At 41.5% G+C, this 18,783-nt stretch overlaps 1 protein-coding gene across 6 annotated transcripts in view; it reads right to left on the bottom strand.

Moving 5' to 3' along the window:
• Window positions 1-18,783, bottom strand: part of MTUS1 (microtubule associated scaffold protein 1) — a 133,660-nt gene that overhangs the window by 66,375 nt on the left and 48,502 nt on the right. For 5 of the 6 annotated variants that reach the window (XM_036301896.1, XM_036301901.1, XM_036301899.1 and 2 more), the window contains exon 4: window positions 3,912-4,073. The exons of the other annotated variant lie outside the window; for it this stretch is intronic. In XM_036301896.1, the coding sequence (XP_036157789.1) occupies window positions 3,912-4,073 (162 nt within the window). The remainder of the gene's footprint in view (window positions 1-3,911; window positions 4,074-18,783) is intronic. 6 annotated transcript variants of the gene reach the window in all.

The following is an 18,783-nucleotide window of genomic DNA, read 5'->3' as shown; positions in this document are numbered from 1 at the left end:
CCCTTCCTGTCCCTTGGCAGACATCACTAGTCAAACACAGACTTTTGCTCTGAACCTGGAAGCAGCCTGAAAAACTGTCAACACTGTTCTTCAGCTGATTCTTTCCAACTGACCAGGGCTGGCCGTGAGCCACCTCCCACTTGTCACCCTGCAATGAGGAAGAGACTGAGGGCAAACCAGACCCCTCCTCCTCTCTGCCAGCTTCCTCGCTTCAGCAACTGCAAGCACCTCCTTCCAAAAGATTAGACACTCTCAGCCAGACATCCCCTGAGGGCTCCCGGACTGTGAGAGGGCACAGAGCCTGAGGGGCATATTGTAATGAAGAAAATGCAGGTGCCTGGCCCTCCCCTCCCACTCACCAGGTGAGAACACTGAGGCTCAGAGAGTGAAGGCTGTCCAGCCTCACATCAGTTCACAGGAGAACTAAGAGGAGCCTGAGCTGAATTAACCTTTTCTACGCATCACACCGCCTGGGCCGGGGCTGGCCATGAAGGTGAAGGAAAAGGTTCCATTTCTTTAGTCAGCCTCCTCCTGTTCTCCTCTTTCCAAGAGAGTGAAAATAGCTTTGGTGTGCGTCTCTTATGTTTCCTCTCACCATCTGTCTCTCAAAAATAAACATGTTTTTTGTGGCCAAAATGGAAGGAGAGAGAAGTCCTGGGACTTCATATTGGCTAATGTGGTGAAATTAGACCCTCCAAAGACTCCCTTCTGCTTTGGCACCGTGGTCCCCAAACCTTTCCCTCTGTCAAGACCTGCAGAGATCGTTTATTTTTATTCAGTGATCTCAAAAACTGGACATTAGCCCGGCCGGCGTGGCTCAGTGGTTGAGTGTCTACCTATGAACCAGGGCACATGCCTGGGTTGTGGGCTCAATCCTCACTAGGGGGTGTGCAAGAGGCAGCCAATCAGTGATTCTCTGTCATCATTGATGTTTCTATCTCTCTCTCCCTCTCCCTTCCTCTCTGAAATCAACAAAAAAATATATATTTTTTTTTTAAAAAAACTGGACTTCAGCTATCTGGTTCTGGAAGAGCTTAAGGTGTTTAATCTCTATAAGTGAGCACATCTGACCTAGAACCTACCATGCAATGTTTTATGCTAATATCCAAAAGAAAAATGTATATCATAACTTTAATTTTTTTCTATGCTTAAAAGAACATTTAAAAAAACAACCCTGCTAAAACCCTCAAGTAACAGAGCTTTACTATCTTAGATATCTTGACACAGTCACTTTAAAACTTGGCAATGCTATTTCCATAGGATCTCAACGTAGCCAGAACCAGAGGCTAATTTTACAACAGCACTGTGGTCTCAGGAGTTCTTAAATGATGCCACTGACATTGTCACATCACAAAGAAATGAGCAGACAAAGCCAAGGAAGTGTTCTTTAAAGGGGTTCCAATACTCCACCCAATACGAACCGAACACTGGCCAGTAGCTGACTTCCCAACATGACCCATCACCATCAGAATAGGAAAACCTCAGCTCAAAATGATTTATGTTTTAAGGTAATCTTCAAAAAGTACACAGCTTTAATATTTTTTAAATATAATGAGTAACATAAAGATGTGTTTTCATTTTAATTGTACAAAAATATTTTTATACTCATACAACTATCAGCTACACACCCAAAATCCGCTAGCTATTTAACTGGAAAGGAGACCATCAGATAACCTTTGAAAATGAAGTAATTCCGTGTGCCAAGAACATCGACGGTGCTGCTGATTTATATGGAGTTCGGAAACACACACAATATACAATAAAATTGGTTCTGGACGGAATCAATGACAACTTAAAATATGTCCGAGAAACACTGCAACTAAGATACAAGTTACAAAAATAGCAAAAGGTGCTAGATCGATGTACTGAATAAAACTGAGAGCATGCTTACAAAGAGAAGAATCAAACCAGAAATCACCGACGTACTTCTGTGCCCCGTGAGCGAGGCTAACAAAGGAGCCACACAAAGGCTGTAGGATCCCAGCACCAGCAGTGTCAGTAGAGTCGCATCGTAGTGCCTCTCTGAGCCGGCCGGCGGGGTGAGTGTCGAATTGATAAAGATGTTGGAAGAGATATCCGTTTCTGTGCAACTGCGAAATCCTCCTGGTACAGTCATTTAAATGGGTCAGAGCAAGCTCAGGCAGGAAAAGCTGCAGCCATGTTCGCTCCCATATCCTTCATGCCTGTTCTTAGTGAATTGGAATTGGGGGGCGGTATCTGTGAGCTCCAGGGCACCGCACAGAACAGATCAGACCAGCCAGCAAATCCCACTGAGAAAGAGACTCAGTGATCTGGACGCTTACCCTGCAGCAGGGACACATCGCCGCTCAGCAGGCTCGGTGGGTGGAGGGAAAAGCCCTTTGTTACAAGACAAAAAGGAGAGGACAAAAGCATTGTACACCCTCCTCAGGAGTGTCAGACTCGCCACGGAACCGGTGGCCATGTCAACATGGCTGTCAATGGGAAAGGCTGGGTGGTGACACGACAGAGCGTCTGCCTCCAGTGTCACAGATTCCGGCGTCGCGGGGTCCCCCGGGAGCACGCTGCTGATGCTGCTGATTGTTAACATTCGCGTTGCACACAGAGGAAGTGGCAAGCGCAATGGCCTTGACATAACACACGTGCGAATCACCTTTCCAAATGCCTAATTCTCTGCTCCGTGAGAGCCCCTCTGATTTCATGCTACAACGTCAAGTCCAGACAATAAGCAGAGAGGAATCCCGTTCCAGTGTAAGTAACACGTTCCGGCGTTCCTAGAGTTCTGGCATCCCGCTCCTTCCTAACACCAGACGAGCTACTGCTGCTAAGCGAGCTCTCGGAAATGTGCTCATTAATTCAATGCCACATCCTCCCCAAGCGCGTCCTCAGTTCTGTTCACATGCTGGCTGAGTGCCCCTGGCCCGGTGACAACCTCTCCGAGCCTGAATTACCTTATATATATAATCAATTACAATAGAAATTATTTGAGAGAAAAGAAATGAAATAGTGTATGGTAACCCTGTAATATGCTCCTCTACCCATGACTGCTTTGTCCCTGACCCCTCACCAGAAAGAAGAAATTGATCCCTCCTTAAAGAACTCCCCTCCTCCCCCCACAACCATACATCTGGTTTCATCTGCTATTCTAGTTATCCATGTACATATCTTCCTTCTTCTCATCTCCTTTTAGAGAAGCGCCATTCTTTTATAACCTGTACCTCTCATTGCATCTGTCATGATGCCTGCGCACAGCCAGGCACTCCTAAATTGTTCAAATTAACTAACTTTGTGAGAAAATTTAAACGAGCAAAGAAGTACCAAGACCAAACACACCTTTTGAATGAAAGGGAGCACTCAATTAATTCACCCTTTTTATACACAGCAAGCAGAATTCACATTAGCAACATTAAACATATCCTCCTGAATTTAAATTACGTAAAAGTAGGCTTGAAATTCTAATATACTAGTCATATAGCACTGAATCCAGCATCCAAAGATTCTAAAGCACACATCCACAAAATGTGGTCTTTTACAAAATAAATGGAGCTGAAGTTTTCTTTTTCCTGGTTCCCAGTTGGGTTCCAATGGCCCCCTAGATTGCTTTCTTTCCTTAAACAAACCAAAAAACACTATCACTTCAAATGACACACTTTAGAATCCCTATGATAAAAAATACCAGGTCCCATTAACACCAATATTTCAATGTTTCATAGCACATCCATCAAAAGACAATGTTGTTGAAAGAATATTTTCCCTGCCAAACTTTCAGAGCAAAAAAAGGGGGGGAAAATTGGGAGAAGAAGCAGCAGCAAGCATATGTTCTCGTAAATCACAGAGCCCAAAAGCCTAATGATGATTTGCAGGGCACTGGTTTTTCATATAACGACCGTTTCAACAACCCCCAAAGAATGACTGACATATGACCGACTCACAATTGCTGCTGTAAGCGTTCAGGTCGCTGTGGGTGCTGGCGATGGAGGAGGGGCTGCCTGTCCGCCGGAGCGCAGAGCTTTTCAGGGACGCGTTGGACTTCGGAAGCGGTCGAGGCAAATTCACCCAAGACGGCTGTGCAGTTTTCAAAGATGTAGGTTTTCCTTGAGGGGTAAGAAAAAAAGAAAAAAGTTTCTACTGCTACTCATTTTGAAAGTTTTAAGCTTATAAACGCAACCTCCTGCACTAACAACTGACTGACAACGTAAAATGACTATTCCTAATCATGTAACTGTAGGTGAAGTCTTCACCTAGACTTATGTATTGCTGATTTATTAGAAGCAGACGAGCAGAGATGATGGTGAGGCAAGCAGGCTGGCTGTAACCAGGGAACCTCACGAAATTAACTCATGTGTTCTGTGACACAGTGGCAGATCAGAAAGAGCCATGGGAGATAGAAGCTTTTGGCAAAATTAAAATCAAAGAATAAACAAATTGATATGGCTCCCCCCATGCTGTTAACTAAAAAATAAACAAATGATCCCATTCATGCATGAGGCTTCCATATTAAAAAAAAAAAAATGAAAAATTTAGAACAAGCAAACAGAAAGGGGAAAATAAATGCATCTGATGAAGAAAAAAAACCTTCACTTAAAAAATACCTAATGTCTAACACCAGGTGGTGCTATATTACCAGCAGTATTCTTTTTTCCTCTTAACTTTTCACCTTTACTCCTGATTTGCCAACTTAAATGATCTCCACTCAAACTTCTGTTTCTTGCAGCAAATTGTTTCCATTTATCAACAAAATATATATGCCTCACATTCTCTGGCATCTTTGAAATCACACGGTCTCACAGTGGCTGTCTGAATGCAGGCATTTCCCAAGTTCAAGCCTTCGCTCACGGCTTTCTTCCTACCCTTCTCTCTTGCAGAGTCTATTTTATTCACTTTACTCTAACCCTGCCCTGTACGAATGAACCCCAAATGCGCACTTGCAGCCCTAGCCTCCTCCTGAACCCCAAAGCCTCTCCCCTTTCCAATTCCTTGCTGAATGATTCCATTTGGACAGATAACCTCCTACTTACTTATGCTCATTTAAGTCTAGTTCTCCTTTTTCCCCGGCCTCAAAACATTGGAATCATCTCTCCTCCCTCCCCCAGATTACCATATATTCTAGCACCACGTCTCTCAATGCTAAAAGTATCACATCCTGAAGAATGCCAAGAAAATGAAAAGACCTTAGAGCAGTGGTTCTCAACCTTCTGGCCCTTTAAATACAGTTCCTCCTGTTGTGACCCAACCATAAAATTATTTTCGTTGCTACTTCAACACTGTAATGTTGCTACTGTTATGAATCGTAATGTAAATATCTGATATGCAGGATGGTCTTAGGCGACCCCTGTGAAAGGGTCGTTTGACCGCTAAAGGAGGTCGCAACCCACAGGTTGAGAACCACTGCCTTAGAGGAAAATGACAGTCACATATTACTGATGGTGCCAGCAGAGAGAAAAGAACTTCGTCTGAAAAGTAACGCTCACTGCTTTGTCCCTGTGCTTTTGCCTGCCAAAATCTCATCTTAATGGAGGAAAAGGAGCTGACTCTCCTTAGGTCTGGCATTTGAAGTCGCCCAAATTAAAGTTCTCCCTGCCTCCAGCCTCACCCCTGCACTGTTCTCTGTACGGGCAACCAACCTACTCTTCTCTCGACACCAGGATTTTACTATTCTAATTCACTAGGAACATCCTTTCTTTTCAAAACAGTCTTCTTCCTCTCCATCCAAGTCCTACAATCCTTACTAACCTGATATTTTGCCTAAACAACTGTATTAGGCACCATACGTCCTGTCCTCCTATCCTTCCCAAGCCCATAGCATGGACCTCCTGAACATGAGAACTATGCTCATGACCCAATTTAAAAAGCTCCATTTCCCCATTAGCTACGGGATATTATTTTCAATCCTCTCAATGAATATTTCATTTTAGAGGCTGAATCAGGTTGATTCCTACCACCTTCTTCCCCCTTATGCTTTGCCGTGCCTCCACCCTCATTTCTACCTCCCTGGGCCACTCTATTCTTCTGCGTAAGACCATATTTGTGAACGAAATGGCCTCCTTTCCATCTAGTCCTCTATCTTGTCTGCTGAATACAAAGCCAAGAGACGGTGCTTTTAAATCCTTGGCAGCGCCACCCCAGATCTGTGAATCACCATCTCCATTTTAACAAGATCCCCAGGCGATTCAAATACACATGATGTGTGAGAAGCACTGGGAAGAATCAGGACCTCTTTGTGTGTGCAGTGGGCCACACCTCCCTTTATGTTGCTTCTATCACAGCGTCTATTTACTATGTCTCTGGACTAGTTTCCCTGAGAATGGGAAGAACATCTTACTCCATTCTGTCCCTCAGGGCCCAGCAAAATGGATAGCATAGAGTGGGACTTAATATATGTTTGTTGAATTAATTTTTTTTTCAGGCCAAGAGTTAGGTATGGGAAGTAGGGAGAGGTGCGTAAAGGGGACAAACTTTCAGTTATCGATTGAGTAATGTCTGAGGTGCTAATGTAAAACATGGTGACTAAGGCTGATAACACCTAAGGTTGATAACTGAGATTTGCTATAGGTAAGAGCTGGAAACAGTCCAAGTGCACATCAGTAGATGAGTATACCAAAAAAGCTACGGTACATTTACACCATGGAATACTATGCAGCTGCAAAAAAAAAAAAAAAAAAAAAGGATCTCTTACCTTTTAAGACAGCATGGAGGGACCTGGAGAGTATTATGCTAAGCAAGATAACCCAGTAAGAGAAAGAAAAGTATCAAATGATCTCACTCATATGTGGAATCTAATGAACAAAATAAACAATGAACAAAATAGATCCAGAGACATAGAAGCAGAGAACTGTCAAATCTCAGAAGGAAGGTTGGATGGGGAAGAGATTAACCAGGAAACTTATATGCATATATGCACAGTCCATGTAACACAGACAATTGTGCAGTGAAGGCCTGGGAGGGATGAGTGTGGGGTGGAGGGGGTCAATGGGGAAAATAAGGAGGAGACATCTGCAATACTTTCCACAATAAAGATAAGTTTTAAAAAACTGCTAAGAGAGCAGAACTTCAATGTTCACACACACACACACACACACACACACACACAAAAGATAAATATATGAGGTGGATGTGTTAATTAATTTGATGGTGGGAACCCTTCCATAATGTATACACACATACAATCACCACAATGTACACTTTACATATCTTACAACTTTGTCAATTATACCTAAATCAGGCATTTATAATTATAAATATAGAATTACAATGGTGATAGTAATAAAACTATTAAAATTTCCTTTAAAGGCAAGAGTAAATAAATTTTAGTAATCTCATCATCTACACTGAAGCATTAAACACTTAACCAAATTTATTTGTCCTTTGTTAAGAGACTACAGCCTATTAGCTAAATAAAAGGAGACATTTTTCTTTACATTCCTTATGATGATTAGCAAGTAACAGATATTCAAATGTCCATTTGATTTTTAAATTTACAGCTAGCCACAAGTTTTACTTGATTTTGGAGGTATAGAAAAACAGGTTTTTAGAATATAAATTCATCAAATCGCTGCCCTTTAAGCAAAATCATTCTGATGAGTCATATCATCGAAACCAATGAACAAGGTTGGGCAAGCTACATATGAAAACTCTTGGGCCGCAGCCACATGCAATCAAGACTCAACAAGTTTAGAAAAATCAACTTATTTTTCAGAAAGGAATGTTTCACAGCATTGTTCCCAAAGGATTGAGGTTCACATACATTCCTCAGTGTGCCCTGGAGTTACTACAGACCTGTACCCTGATTCCAACACACAGCCTGGCACCAGAAGCAAGCGTACTCCCCAGTTATCATTCCTCTGACCTGCCCTACCCCCCTTTTAAAAGATGCTTGAGACAAAACAAAGAAACCAAGAAAGCTTAAAATGGATAAATGCTTAATGTAAAGTAGACTCTATAATTATTTTTATTCCTACACATCTGTAAGCTTTATGTATTCTTTAATTCTTTTAATTTTACTAAGAAAAAGAAACAAATTGAAGAAACCAGCACCTAAAATTGATGTTTTTCTATGGCTATGATGGAAAATTCTTTATGATACCATAATGATGTGTTTCCTGGGACTAGAAATTAAAGCTAAAGAATGAACTTCTAAATGGTCCTCCTTTGTTCTGACACTTACAAATGACTCATTCTCTAGGGGAAAGCTCCCAGGGCCTGCACAGGTTCGCACTGGAATCGCTCAGCCCCGTTTGGCCTCCTCCATTCTTTCAGGAAAGGCCTGGGAAAGAAGGTGGGTCCCACACTCCTCACAAAACACACTAACCGGAGAGGTTTCCAAAGCCACAGAAACACCTACCAGTCAAAGCAAGTTCTCATCTCTGCACTCCCAGCGAGACAAGAAGGACGTCAGCACGAGTACGTTTTTCACGAGGCCATTCAGCACTAAAAAGAATGGCTGGCTGCTTTTTACATTTGATAAAATTCATGAATTTTAATTAATAAAAAACAACTTGACTACTATATTACCTATGTTAGAAGACACAGGTCATCTTAATAAAAATCTGGACAACGGATTCACATATGGAGTTGTGTTACACAGGTATTACTTGCTTACATAGTAATGGTAACTGTATGTAATGGCAAAGCACGAATGTATAGGGAGGATGCTAGGAACGCCTGACATCTTACTATAGAAATCACTACCAAATGTTTTCCACAAAAATTACATACTAGAGAATACACTGTATCGCATCACATTAAAATATTTTGTTCTGTGACTTGCATTGCTTAGTAGGAGCACAGGTATCTTGGGGAAGAAAAAGGAAATGGGCTGGAGAGGAGGACAGTTTGCAGGCTAAAAACTTCAGACCTTAATGGCTGGCGGTGGGGACTGGAGGGAAGATGGAGAGGCAGGGGCACTGCAGCTTTCTTAGCATTTGCTTCTGAACTTGGTCACGTGATAGCATTGTGCAGAACTGACTGCAGGGAAGCATGTGAAATCAAGGAGACAACTTAGGAGGCCAATGCACTGCCAGGGCTTGGGCCCTGCAAATTTTAACTAGACAGCGAAAAGGAGACTGCTGAGGTCAGTACTATATGAATGACCTGTTAAAAAATACATATGTGTATATGTATATGTATATATTAAAATATAAATTATTGTATTGTTATGTAAAACATAATGAATAGTAATAAGGAAAGCAAGTAGCAGGGCCATTAACTACTAGCGTCAGAACCAGAAAATGCCAAATAAACAAACAAAAGTAGTTAAAATACCAACAACAAAAAAAGAGAGAATCTGTTTATAGCGATAATGAAAATTGGCTTCTTTAAACACAACTCTATAGAGAAAGGGACCTTGGGTGTAATTATCTACAGTAACTAGAAATTATTATTATAAACTAGAGGCCTGGTGTACGGATCCGTGCACGGGTGGGGTCCCTCATCCTGGTCTGCGGGGATCGGGCCAAAACCAGCAGTCTGACATCCCTCGAGGGGTCCCAGAGTGCAAGAGGGCACTCTGCAAAGTTGCTATTGGGCAGCTCCTGTGTTGAGCATCTGCCCCCTGGTGGTCAGTGTGCATCATAGCTACTGGCCTGTAAGCCGGTCAGTCAGTAGGCCGGTCACTTAGGCTTTTATATATATAGATTAAACCAGGGGTCCTCAAACTTTTTAAACAGGGGGCCAGTTCACTGTCCCTCAGACCATTGGAGGGCCGGACTATAGTTTTAAAAAAGACTATGAACAAATTCCTATGCACACTGCACATATCTTATTTTGAAGTAAAAAAAACAAAACGGGAACAAATACAATATTTGTATTTGCATGTGGCCCACGGGCCGTAGTTTGAGGACCCCTGGATTAAAGTAAGCCTACCCAAAGGGATAAAAAGACAACAATAATATATGGGATAAATAATTTATACCAACTCAAAACTGTGGCTCCAAGTTTACTCTCAAGCCAAAAGGACCAAATTCTCTTATTAACACTAATGTATATGTTAAAAATGTATCTTCAATGGTAGAGCATTGTCAAAAAACTGTTTAAATAAACCTGATATTATGCTTACAAAATAAATATTATACAACAGTTTTCCAATATACCAGAAAAAAATTAGAAAAGATCCTATTTCTATAAATAAATCATCAAAAAGTGCTACGATTATGAGATATTACAAAACCGAGGAGCATAAAAGATTTGTGTAAGTGAAAATACATGTTAATTCTTCCCTGAATTAAGATATTAATTGAATGCCATTCCAATCTAAATTTACATGTGATTGCTTTTAAAGGAGGAATTGGGCAAAATTTTTTTTCAAAAAAAGAATCATTTGATAAAAATTGCACATGAAAATCTTCATAAATTACCCAGAGAAAGGTATTTCTTGGAACATTTTAAAAAACAACATTTGGTCCTTTTACAAAAGCTCCCTTTTTCTGTAAACGCATTTCTTATTTATAGATTAGACGTAATGAGAATTTTTTAAGAATTTTTTAAATTAGTCTACAATAAGTTAAGGATGGCCAAAAATTTCTGGAACATAAAAGTAATGGCAAGGACTATAACTCAACAATTAAACAATCTGATTTTAAGAATGGGCCAAAGACTTGAATGGGCCTTTCTCCAAAGAAGGTATACAATGGCCAACAAGCACGTGAAAAGATGTTCAATGTCATTAGTCATTCTTAATGAAATATAAATCAAAACCACAAGAAGATGCCACCTCACACCTATTAGGATGGCCAGTATAAAAACAAAACAGGAAATAACAAGTGTCGGTGAGGATTTGGAGAAATTGGAACTCTGTGCTTTGCTGGTAGAAAAGTAAAATGGTACAGTTGCTATGGAAAATAGTAGGGTGGTTTCTCAAAAAATTAAAATAGAGCTACCATATGACCCAGCAATTCCACCTCTGGGTATAGACCCAAAATAACTGGAAGCAGGATCTTCAAGAGATATTTGTTTACCTATGTCTCATAGGATTATTCACAATAGCCAAAATGTGCAAGCAACCCAAGTGTCCACTGACAGATGAATGGAGAAGCAAAAGGTGGCACATACATACAATGAAATTTTGATCAGCCTTAAAAGGAAAGGAAATTCTGACACATGCTACAATATGGAAGAACCTTGAAGATACTATGGTTAGTGAAATAAGCTAGACACAAAAGAACAAATATTGTATGATTCCTCTTATATGATGTACCCAGAGTAGTCAAATTCATAGAGCCAGAAAACAGAACTGTGGTTGTCAGGGGCTGAAAGAAAGGGAGAATGGGGAGTCGGTGTTTGACGGATAGAGTTTCAGTTGGGGAAGATGAAGTTTTGGAGATGGGATGGTGGTGATGGCTGTACAACAATGTGAATGTACTTAAATACCACTGAACTGTACACTTAAAAATGGTTAAAATGGTAAATGTTATGTAATATATATCTTACCACAATAAAAAAAAGTTTAAAAATTAGGTGAAAGAACTTGTGCTATTAATTATTATAGAATATAAACTAGTAAAAGTGTACTATTGGCATAAAACTATACTGACAGATTAATAAACTGGTGTATAAGTCTCAGAAATATAAAAATTCAGAAAAGGATAAGGGGGGGTATTTCAAATCAGTGAAGACATTTGTGGTATTAAGATATTTGCATTTTAAAAGGTTAAAATTGGAGAAGCAGTGTGGTATAGGGATTAAAAGTCAAAAATCTAGAGCCACCGTGGTTGAGCATCAACCTATGAACCAGGTCACAGTTCGATTCCTGGTCAGGGCACATGCCTGGGTTTCAGGCTTGATCCCCAGTGAGGGGTGTGGGGGTAACTATACTGGTACTTCATAGGTTCTTGTGAGAGTTAAATGAGTTCATATTTTTTAAATGCTTAAAACAGCCCCTGGTCCAAAGTAAGTAGTGTATGACTATTAACTACTAGTGCTCACTATCAAAAAAACATTTGAATTGGGTTTAAAACATAAAAATTAAGCATAATAATTAAGTATAGATCAGTCTTCCTTTTAAGTAAAGGTCTTGTTAAGCATAAAAACAAAGGAACTGTTAAAGGAAAAGATGCATTTGGCACTATAAAAATGGGAAATTTACAAAAACACCACCACCATATGCGAAATAAAAGGGCATAGAGTAAAATACAGGACAAAGGACAACAGATGAGATCAAACCAACAAAAAAGAATCATCTGCCCCAAAATATAAGTGAGCAAAAGCTCTAAGCTAAAGGGTAGATAAAAATAGTCAATACATTATACTTTTAAGTTAACCTGATTGTATCTAACATCTTTCCTGACTCCCCAACTATCATTCCTAATCCCCATTTCCATCGCTCACATTCTATAGAAAGGTCTAAAAAGCCAAATACTTATGACCCCCACCTTTCTTCAAGTTAGGGGTGACCATGTGATCCGACCTGTGCCAATAAGACTTCAAGCTACGAGCACTAGGGGATGAGGTGCTGAGTAAGGTCTTTCCTCCCTGATATATGGAGCTGAGCATGTCAGGAGGGAGCTCTCGTCCTTTGCTCTCAGCCTCTGGACACGGTAGCAGGAGCACTTAACACGTGGAACTCTTAGCGACCATACTTTAACTGAAAAGTCACCGACGAAAGCAACATGCTGAGGCAGGAGAAGTGGAAGGACAGAAAGATGACATGATTGAATCACCAAGCCTGGAACTGCCTGCCTCTCGACACACACAACCTTCTGGTTTAACCCAAATTGTGCTCTTCATGAAATCTTCCCATTTGCGAGAGCCTGGATGAACCGAGAGGGTGTTATGCTCAGTGAAATAAGTCAGACATGGAAAGACAAATACCATATGATTTCGTTTATATGTGGCATCTAAAGAGCAAAATAAATGGAGAAACAAAACAGAAACAAAACAGACTCATGGATACAGAGAACAGACTGATGGTTGCCAGAGGGGAGGGGGGTTGGTTGCTGGGTGAAAAGGGTGAGGGGATTAAGAAGTACAGATTGGTAGTTACAGAATAGTCAAGGGGAATGTAGTCAACAATATTGTAATAACGAAGTATGGTGCCAGGTAGGTACTGAAAATATCAAGATCACTTTGTAAAATAAAACATATAATTATCTAACCACTATGCTGCACACCTGAAACTATGAAAGTCAACTGTAATTGAACAATAAAATTTTTGAAAAGACAAATTGTGTTCTTAATGACCACATTCCCCTGTCAACAGCATTCGATGCTGTCAATTTCTTCTTTCTCCTTCGAACACACTTCCCTTACTTGGCTTCCAGAACACCACTCATGATGAACGTCCTGCCTACCTTCCCCGCTGTTCCTTCTTGGGCTCCTTTGTAATTAATTCTTCCTCATTTCCCTAGCCCTTTAAAGCTTGGGAGTACTCCAGGGAGACTTTGTAGTACTCCAGGGAGGTCCCCAGGGGTGCTTTTGATACGTTCTTTCTATATTTACTCTCTCGGCGATTTCATCCAACCCAGTGGCTTTAAATAACATCTAAATGTTAATGGATCCCAAATTTATATCCCTAAGGCCGATTTCTTCTGTGTACTTCTATATCCACTTTCTACTCTACACCTTCACTCCTATAATCTATTACTCATCTCAACTTAGTTTCTCTATAACCGAGTTCCTGATATCTACCTTCCAACATCTGTGTCTCCATCATCCACCCCCTTCTCAGTAAATGGCAACAGCATTCTCCCACTGCTCACACCAAAATGTGTGTAGTCATCTCTGACTCCTCTCCTTTGCTCTCACCCTTGAATTTCATCTTAGCAAATCTCTGTTGGCCTTACTTTCAACACTCATATCTAGAATCTGACCAGCCCCCGCCCCCACACACACACACCACAACCCTGGTCAAAGAAGCCACAATTTCCTACCATGATTATAGCAACGCCTCCTCTCTGATTGCACTGATCCAGTCCTCACCCCAATTCAATGTCCTCTCAACACAGCTATCAGAGTGATCTGGTGAAAATGTAAGTCAATTTGGTTAAAAGCCCAAGTCCTCATGATTTTCAAAACTCTAGCTGTTCTAGCTCTCCACTGCTTATCCACCCTCATCCCCTACCTCACTTTTCCTCCCTTCATTCCCTGCTGTTCCCAGTGCACATGAGTCAAACTCCACCTCAGGGTCTTTCCTCTGAGACTGGTATCTCTTCACCCCGACACTCATATGGGTGGCTCCCTCGAGCCTTTACTCAAAAGCCACCTTTCCCTGGCCACACTAACCAACATTTTTCCCCCTTCCCTCCTCTCTTCTCCTACACACCCCAACACAGCACATTCCCTTTCTTGATGTTAGTATTTTTCATCTCTCTTTAGAACTTTACACTATCAAACATCCTATATACTTCATTGTGTGTACATGGTCTGTCACTCCTACCAGAATGTACCTTCAAGAAGGGCATGTTTTGATCTTATATTCACTTCTGTACCTCAGCACTCTGACCATAGGATCTGCATTTATTCAATAAATATTTGAGTAACTAGCATATTCCAATTAAAATAAGATACCAGTTTACACTTTTCCTAAAGAGGGAATATTTGACAAGAGTGTTAGAAATGTCAAAATCCGTATGTAGGTGTTGGGAAATCCTCACATGCTCAGAGCAGGAGCACAGACTTGCATGCTGCTTCCAAAGGTTCATTTGGCAACTTGTATCAAGAGCTTTAAAATGCTAACCCTCTGATTCTACCAAAAGGAAGGTATTTACCTGACCTGCTTATCTACTTACTACAAAGTTCTTCCTGGTAGAGCTGTTGAATACACTGAAAAATACTGGAAACAACCCAATGTGTAAAGAAGTCTGAAGAAATAAATCATAGCACGTTCACAAGATGAAATATTATACAGCCATTTAAAATCATGTTACCAAGAATATATAAGAATTTAAGAATTGAGGAAAAAAGGTAAATTCAATCAACTAATCAGGTGCTTACTGTCTATTAGACAAGAGCACTCAAAAATACCAGGAACTGTTTATCCCCATTAAATATATATAAGCATGTGTGCATGGGAATATGCAAAAAGAAAAGCATTGAATAGTCATAGATTATGATAAGATGAGACCGAGGGTGATTTTTCTTCTTCCTACTAGTCACTTAAAGTACTACTAGTATACTTTTTAAATCACCTACTGGAAAGAGGGCAGTGGAAACCTGATGAGCTATCCAAATTGACTAGCTAAATCCAAGATACAAGAGGGGTAGAATAAGATTCACCTTGCTTGGGACAATGCGCCATGCTCCCTTCTTGCCATGGACCAGCCTGAGCTCCACCTGGACCTCTTTCTTCTTTATGTTGACCGCCAGAACACCAATGCATTGGGTCCTAATTGCCCACCTGCCCTCCTCCCTATTTCCACGCATCTGTACTGACTTCCTCAAACTTCATTTTCTATATTCTGAACCCCAACTGCCCCTTCATTTCTACTCCCCAGTGCACCAGCCAAGTCCTAAAAAATACCCAGATCCATATGTATCCTTCTTATTTTTATTCCTGGGGTCTCAGTGGCAAAAATTAAACAGCAGAGAGCATCAACACTAAACCAAGACTGGTGCTTACATCTGTAAGGGTGTGGCTTTATTTATGGTAAGAATTGCTTATATTATAACAAGAAAGAATTTAAGCAAACTTTGGTATTGGGAATCTACTTTCTTCTAAAATCCTATAGCTTTTTTTTTTAGTATTATAGGGAAATATGTAATGAGGGACAAACTTGTCATTTCCCCTATTTACTGATAATATCTTGAGGACAGGACCCATATCTTACCCATCTCACGATTCCTCAGGGTCTGTAGTAAGACTTGTACAGTATACACTATCAAACTGCTGAGTGAATGAATTATCTCCAAGAACATAACATTTCAGTAACACCCCACATTTACGTATTGCAAAATGTGACTTCAATATTCCGCATTCTAAGGCAATACTCTGGAAGTAGGGTACAAGAAACCGCACTCTGCATTGCCAGCACCATTGGCCTAAATTCAAGAGTAAACGCAAAAGACAAAGTCACAATAGTTAGTACAAGTGAGTCACAACAAAACATAGCGAGTCTAAAGAGGGCCGTGATTTGACAGAGAAACAAAAGCATCCCATAAAGCCAGGTTCTCATGATGCCTTCCATTGCTGGGAGCATAGCATTCACGGCGACACTGTCAGGACCTGCCTCTGCAAGCGTGTTCACAAGAGTCTGCTGCTTCGGGTGGAGATTAAGCAAAAATAACTTCGTTAGTCACAGGCCTGGGAACATGGGTCCTGCAACTACGGGTGCAACACACCTAAGATTTAGAGGGCTGCATCCTGTCTGGAGCCACCATACAAAGAAGATGAACATGGGTCTTCAGATGTTTGTGCATCAGCACATGTTTTTGCCCAGTAGGGAATGAGCTCACCTGGCACTCGCCTGGAGAATTCCTAACAAAAACAAGGAAGGCACGTGAGGAGCCTCCTGGCTCATTAGAAGCCCAGGTTCACGAGCTTTGAACAATGAGGTCATTGAGATTCCAAGTGGATCATCATCTTAAGTTTATTTCCTTTTAGAAGCTTACAAAAGTAAGCAAATCCATAAAATTTGCACAAATTCACTTGAAAGAATCACCTAATCTCATAAAAGCGTGTTGCAAAACACGAGAAAGAACCTGCCCAGCCCATTATCCACAGCTGCTGCTCTGAATCTTCACTCTTAAAACCACTGCTTCATCTCCAAGTGGATCTACTAGTCACTAGTGTGTCTACACACTGCTGCCTTCCCTTCTTCACTTACCGGTGCACTGGACACATTCTGACCCTCCCATGGCCTGGCTGTCAGTCATCCCAGCTCCTATCTTCACCAGCTCTTTCCCCAGAGGCTTCCTGACCCTCTACACCAGCAGTTCTCAAGCTGTGGGTCACAGGGGTCGCCTAAGACCATCCTGCATATCAGATATTTACATTACGATTCATAACAGTAGCAACATTACAGTTATGAAGTAGCAACGAAAATAATTTTATGGTTGGGTCACAGCATGAGGAACTGTATTTAAAGGGCCAGAAGGTTGGGAACCACTGCACACAGTCTTACTGTCTTAAACCTCCAACATGAACGCAGTCTTTGAGGTGCTTCTCAGTCTTCAGTCTCTGCAATGTAACATGATTCAAACTAAACCATCCTTCTCCTGGTCACCTCTTCTTGCTACTCTATTAGGGAAAACCTATTTCACTTCATGGTCACAGGAACGAGAAAACTGAGGAAACACTTAGGATTATTCACCACTCGTGGGCCCTCTTTCTCCAAAACATCTTCTAATATTTTCATCTGCTTTCGATTCCCAAATACTGGTATGATTCTTACAAGCTTGTGTCCAGACTATTAGAACCTCTCTGCCTTCACCTCCCTTGGGGCTCACCTATCATTTATCCCAACACATGGTTTGCTCAAGGCATGATGACTCCCCAGACACACCATATTCTTTCATAAATCTAATTTGCACCCCTGGGAATGCCAGCAACCTTTCATGCCTGGCCAACTCCTGCAGGAACATTCCAAGGCCAGTTCGAACGTCACGGCTCTTCTCCAGTCTTCCCTGAGGCTGAGTTACTGGGCTTCCCTTTACTGTGAACACACAGAACTTCATACAAGTCTCCACTCCGATCAAGCCAGTCAACATTTGTAAACACCTGTTGCGCTGAGCACTGGGAAATATAAAAATAACTAAGACCTGGACTCCATCCTCATGGAGCTCACAGTTTTGTAGAGAGCAGACATGTAAGAAAATAATTACAGTAGAGAATGATAAATGCAAAGTACCACAGAGGCCAGGAGTTCAGCTGGGTTTTGAAGAATGAAGAGTCTGAATTCAAATGATTGGCTTAAATATCTCTTTCACCTCACCCTCCAACTAGTGAGCTCATTAAAAGGGCATTAACTGTGTTTGTACCCTCAGAATCCAGTTGACTGTCCAGCACATAACAGACACCCAAAACGTTTCTTGAATGGAAAAATAAGACTACAGCGTGAAAGTTAAGAGCATGGATGCAGAAAAATAAGACTATGTGATGACATAGTAAGCACAGTTTGAGTCACTCCATAAAGCAATCTTCCCCAGAAGTACTTGCCAAGTGAGAAGAATTGTAAGAATGCTTGCAAAACCATCAAGAATTCCAGTGATGACGTCAGTAAGGAAGAGAACACGCCTGTCTGCCACGTGCCTACAGGGTGCTGCTTGGTAGGCCTCCTCCCCACTCCCCACCTCACATGCTGGTCAGCTCAGCTCAGCATCCGCAAGCACCACCCATACTGCCTCACCTCGACTTTGCACTTGCTGTTGCCTCCGCTGGCAAAGTCCTTCCATCTGACACCCAAGTGTGTCCCTCCTTCTCCTCCTTTGGGGGTTGGCTCCAATGTCACCTGCTCAGTGAGGCCTTCCTTGACGACCCTATTTAAACATCTAACGCCCGTCACTGCTGTCTTTCTCCTCATCACTTACCACCACCTTACACACTAAACATCGTGTTGGTTGGTGTTCTGACTCACCTTACTAGAATTCAAGCTCTGCAAGGGCAAGAATTTGCCTCCTTCCCAGCACCTCCAGCGGCTCCCAGCACAGCAGGCTCGGCTGCTGCTTGTTAAAGGAATGAGGGTGTGGAAGGGCCCTCCCTCTGCACGTGCACAATAGAGGTGAAGAACACAGACCTCAGGACAGACTGCCTGGTCTGTCTCTTTCCCCACCAATTACAACTGGGCACCTTGGGGCAAGTTACATAAGCTTCCGAAACCTCAACGCCTTCATTTGTAGAGAGGGGGTAATCATAGTATCCACACCACATGAGTGGTA

This window comes from Myotis myotis, unplaced genomic scaffold (assembly GCF_014108235.1).
Source record: "Myotis myotis isolate mMyoMyo1 unplaced genomic scaffold, mMyoMyo1.p scaffold_m19_p_3, whole genome shotgun sequence".
Classification (NCBI taxonomy): domain Eukaryota; kingdom Metazoa; phylum Chordata; class Mammalia; order Chiroptera; family Vespertilionidae; genus Myotis; species Myotis myotis.
The sequence above is the reverse complement of the archived record's forward strand: the minus strand, read 5'-3'. Positions and strand labels throughout refer to the sequence as shown.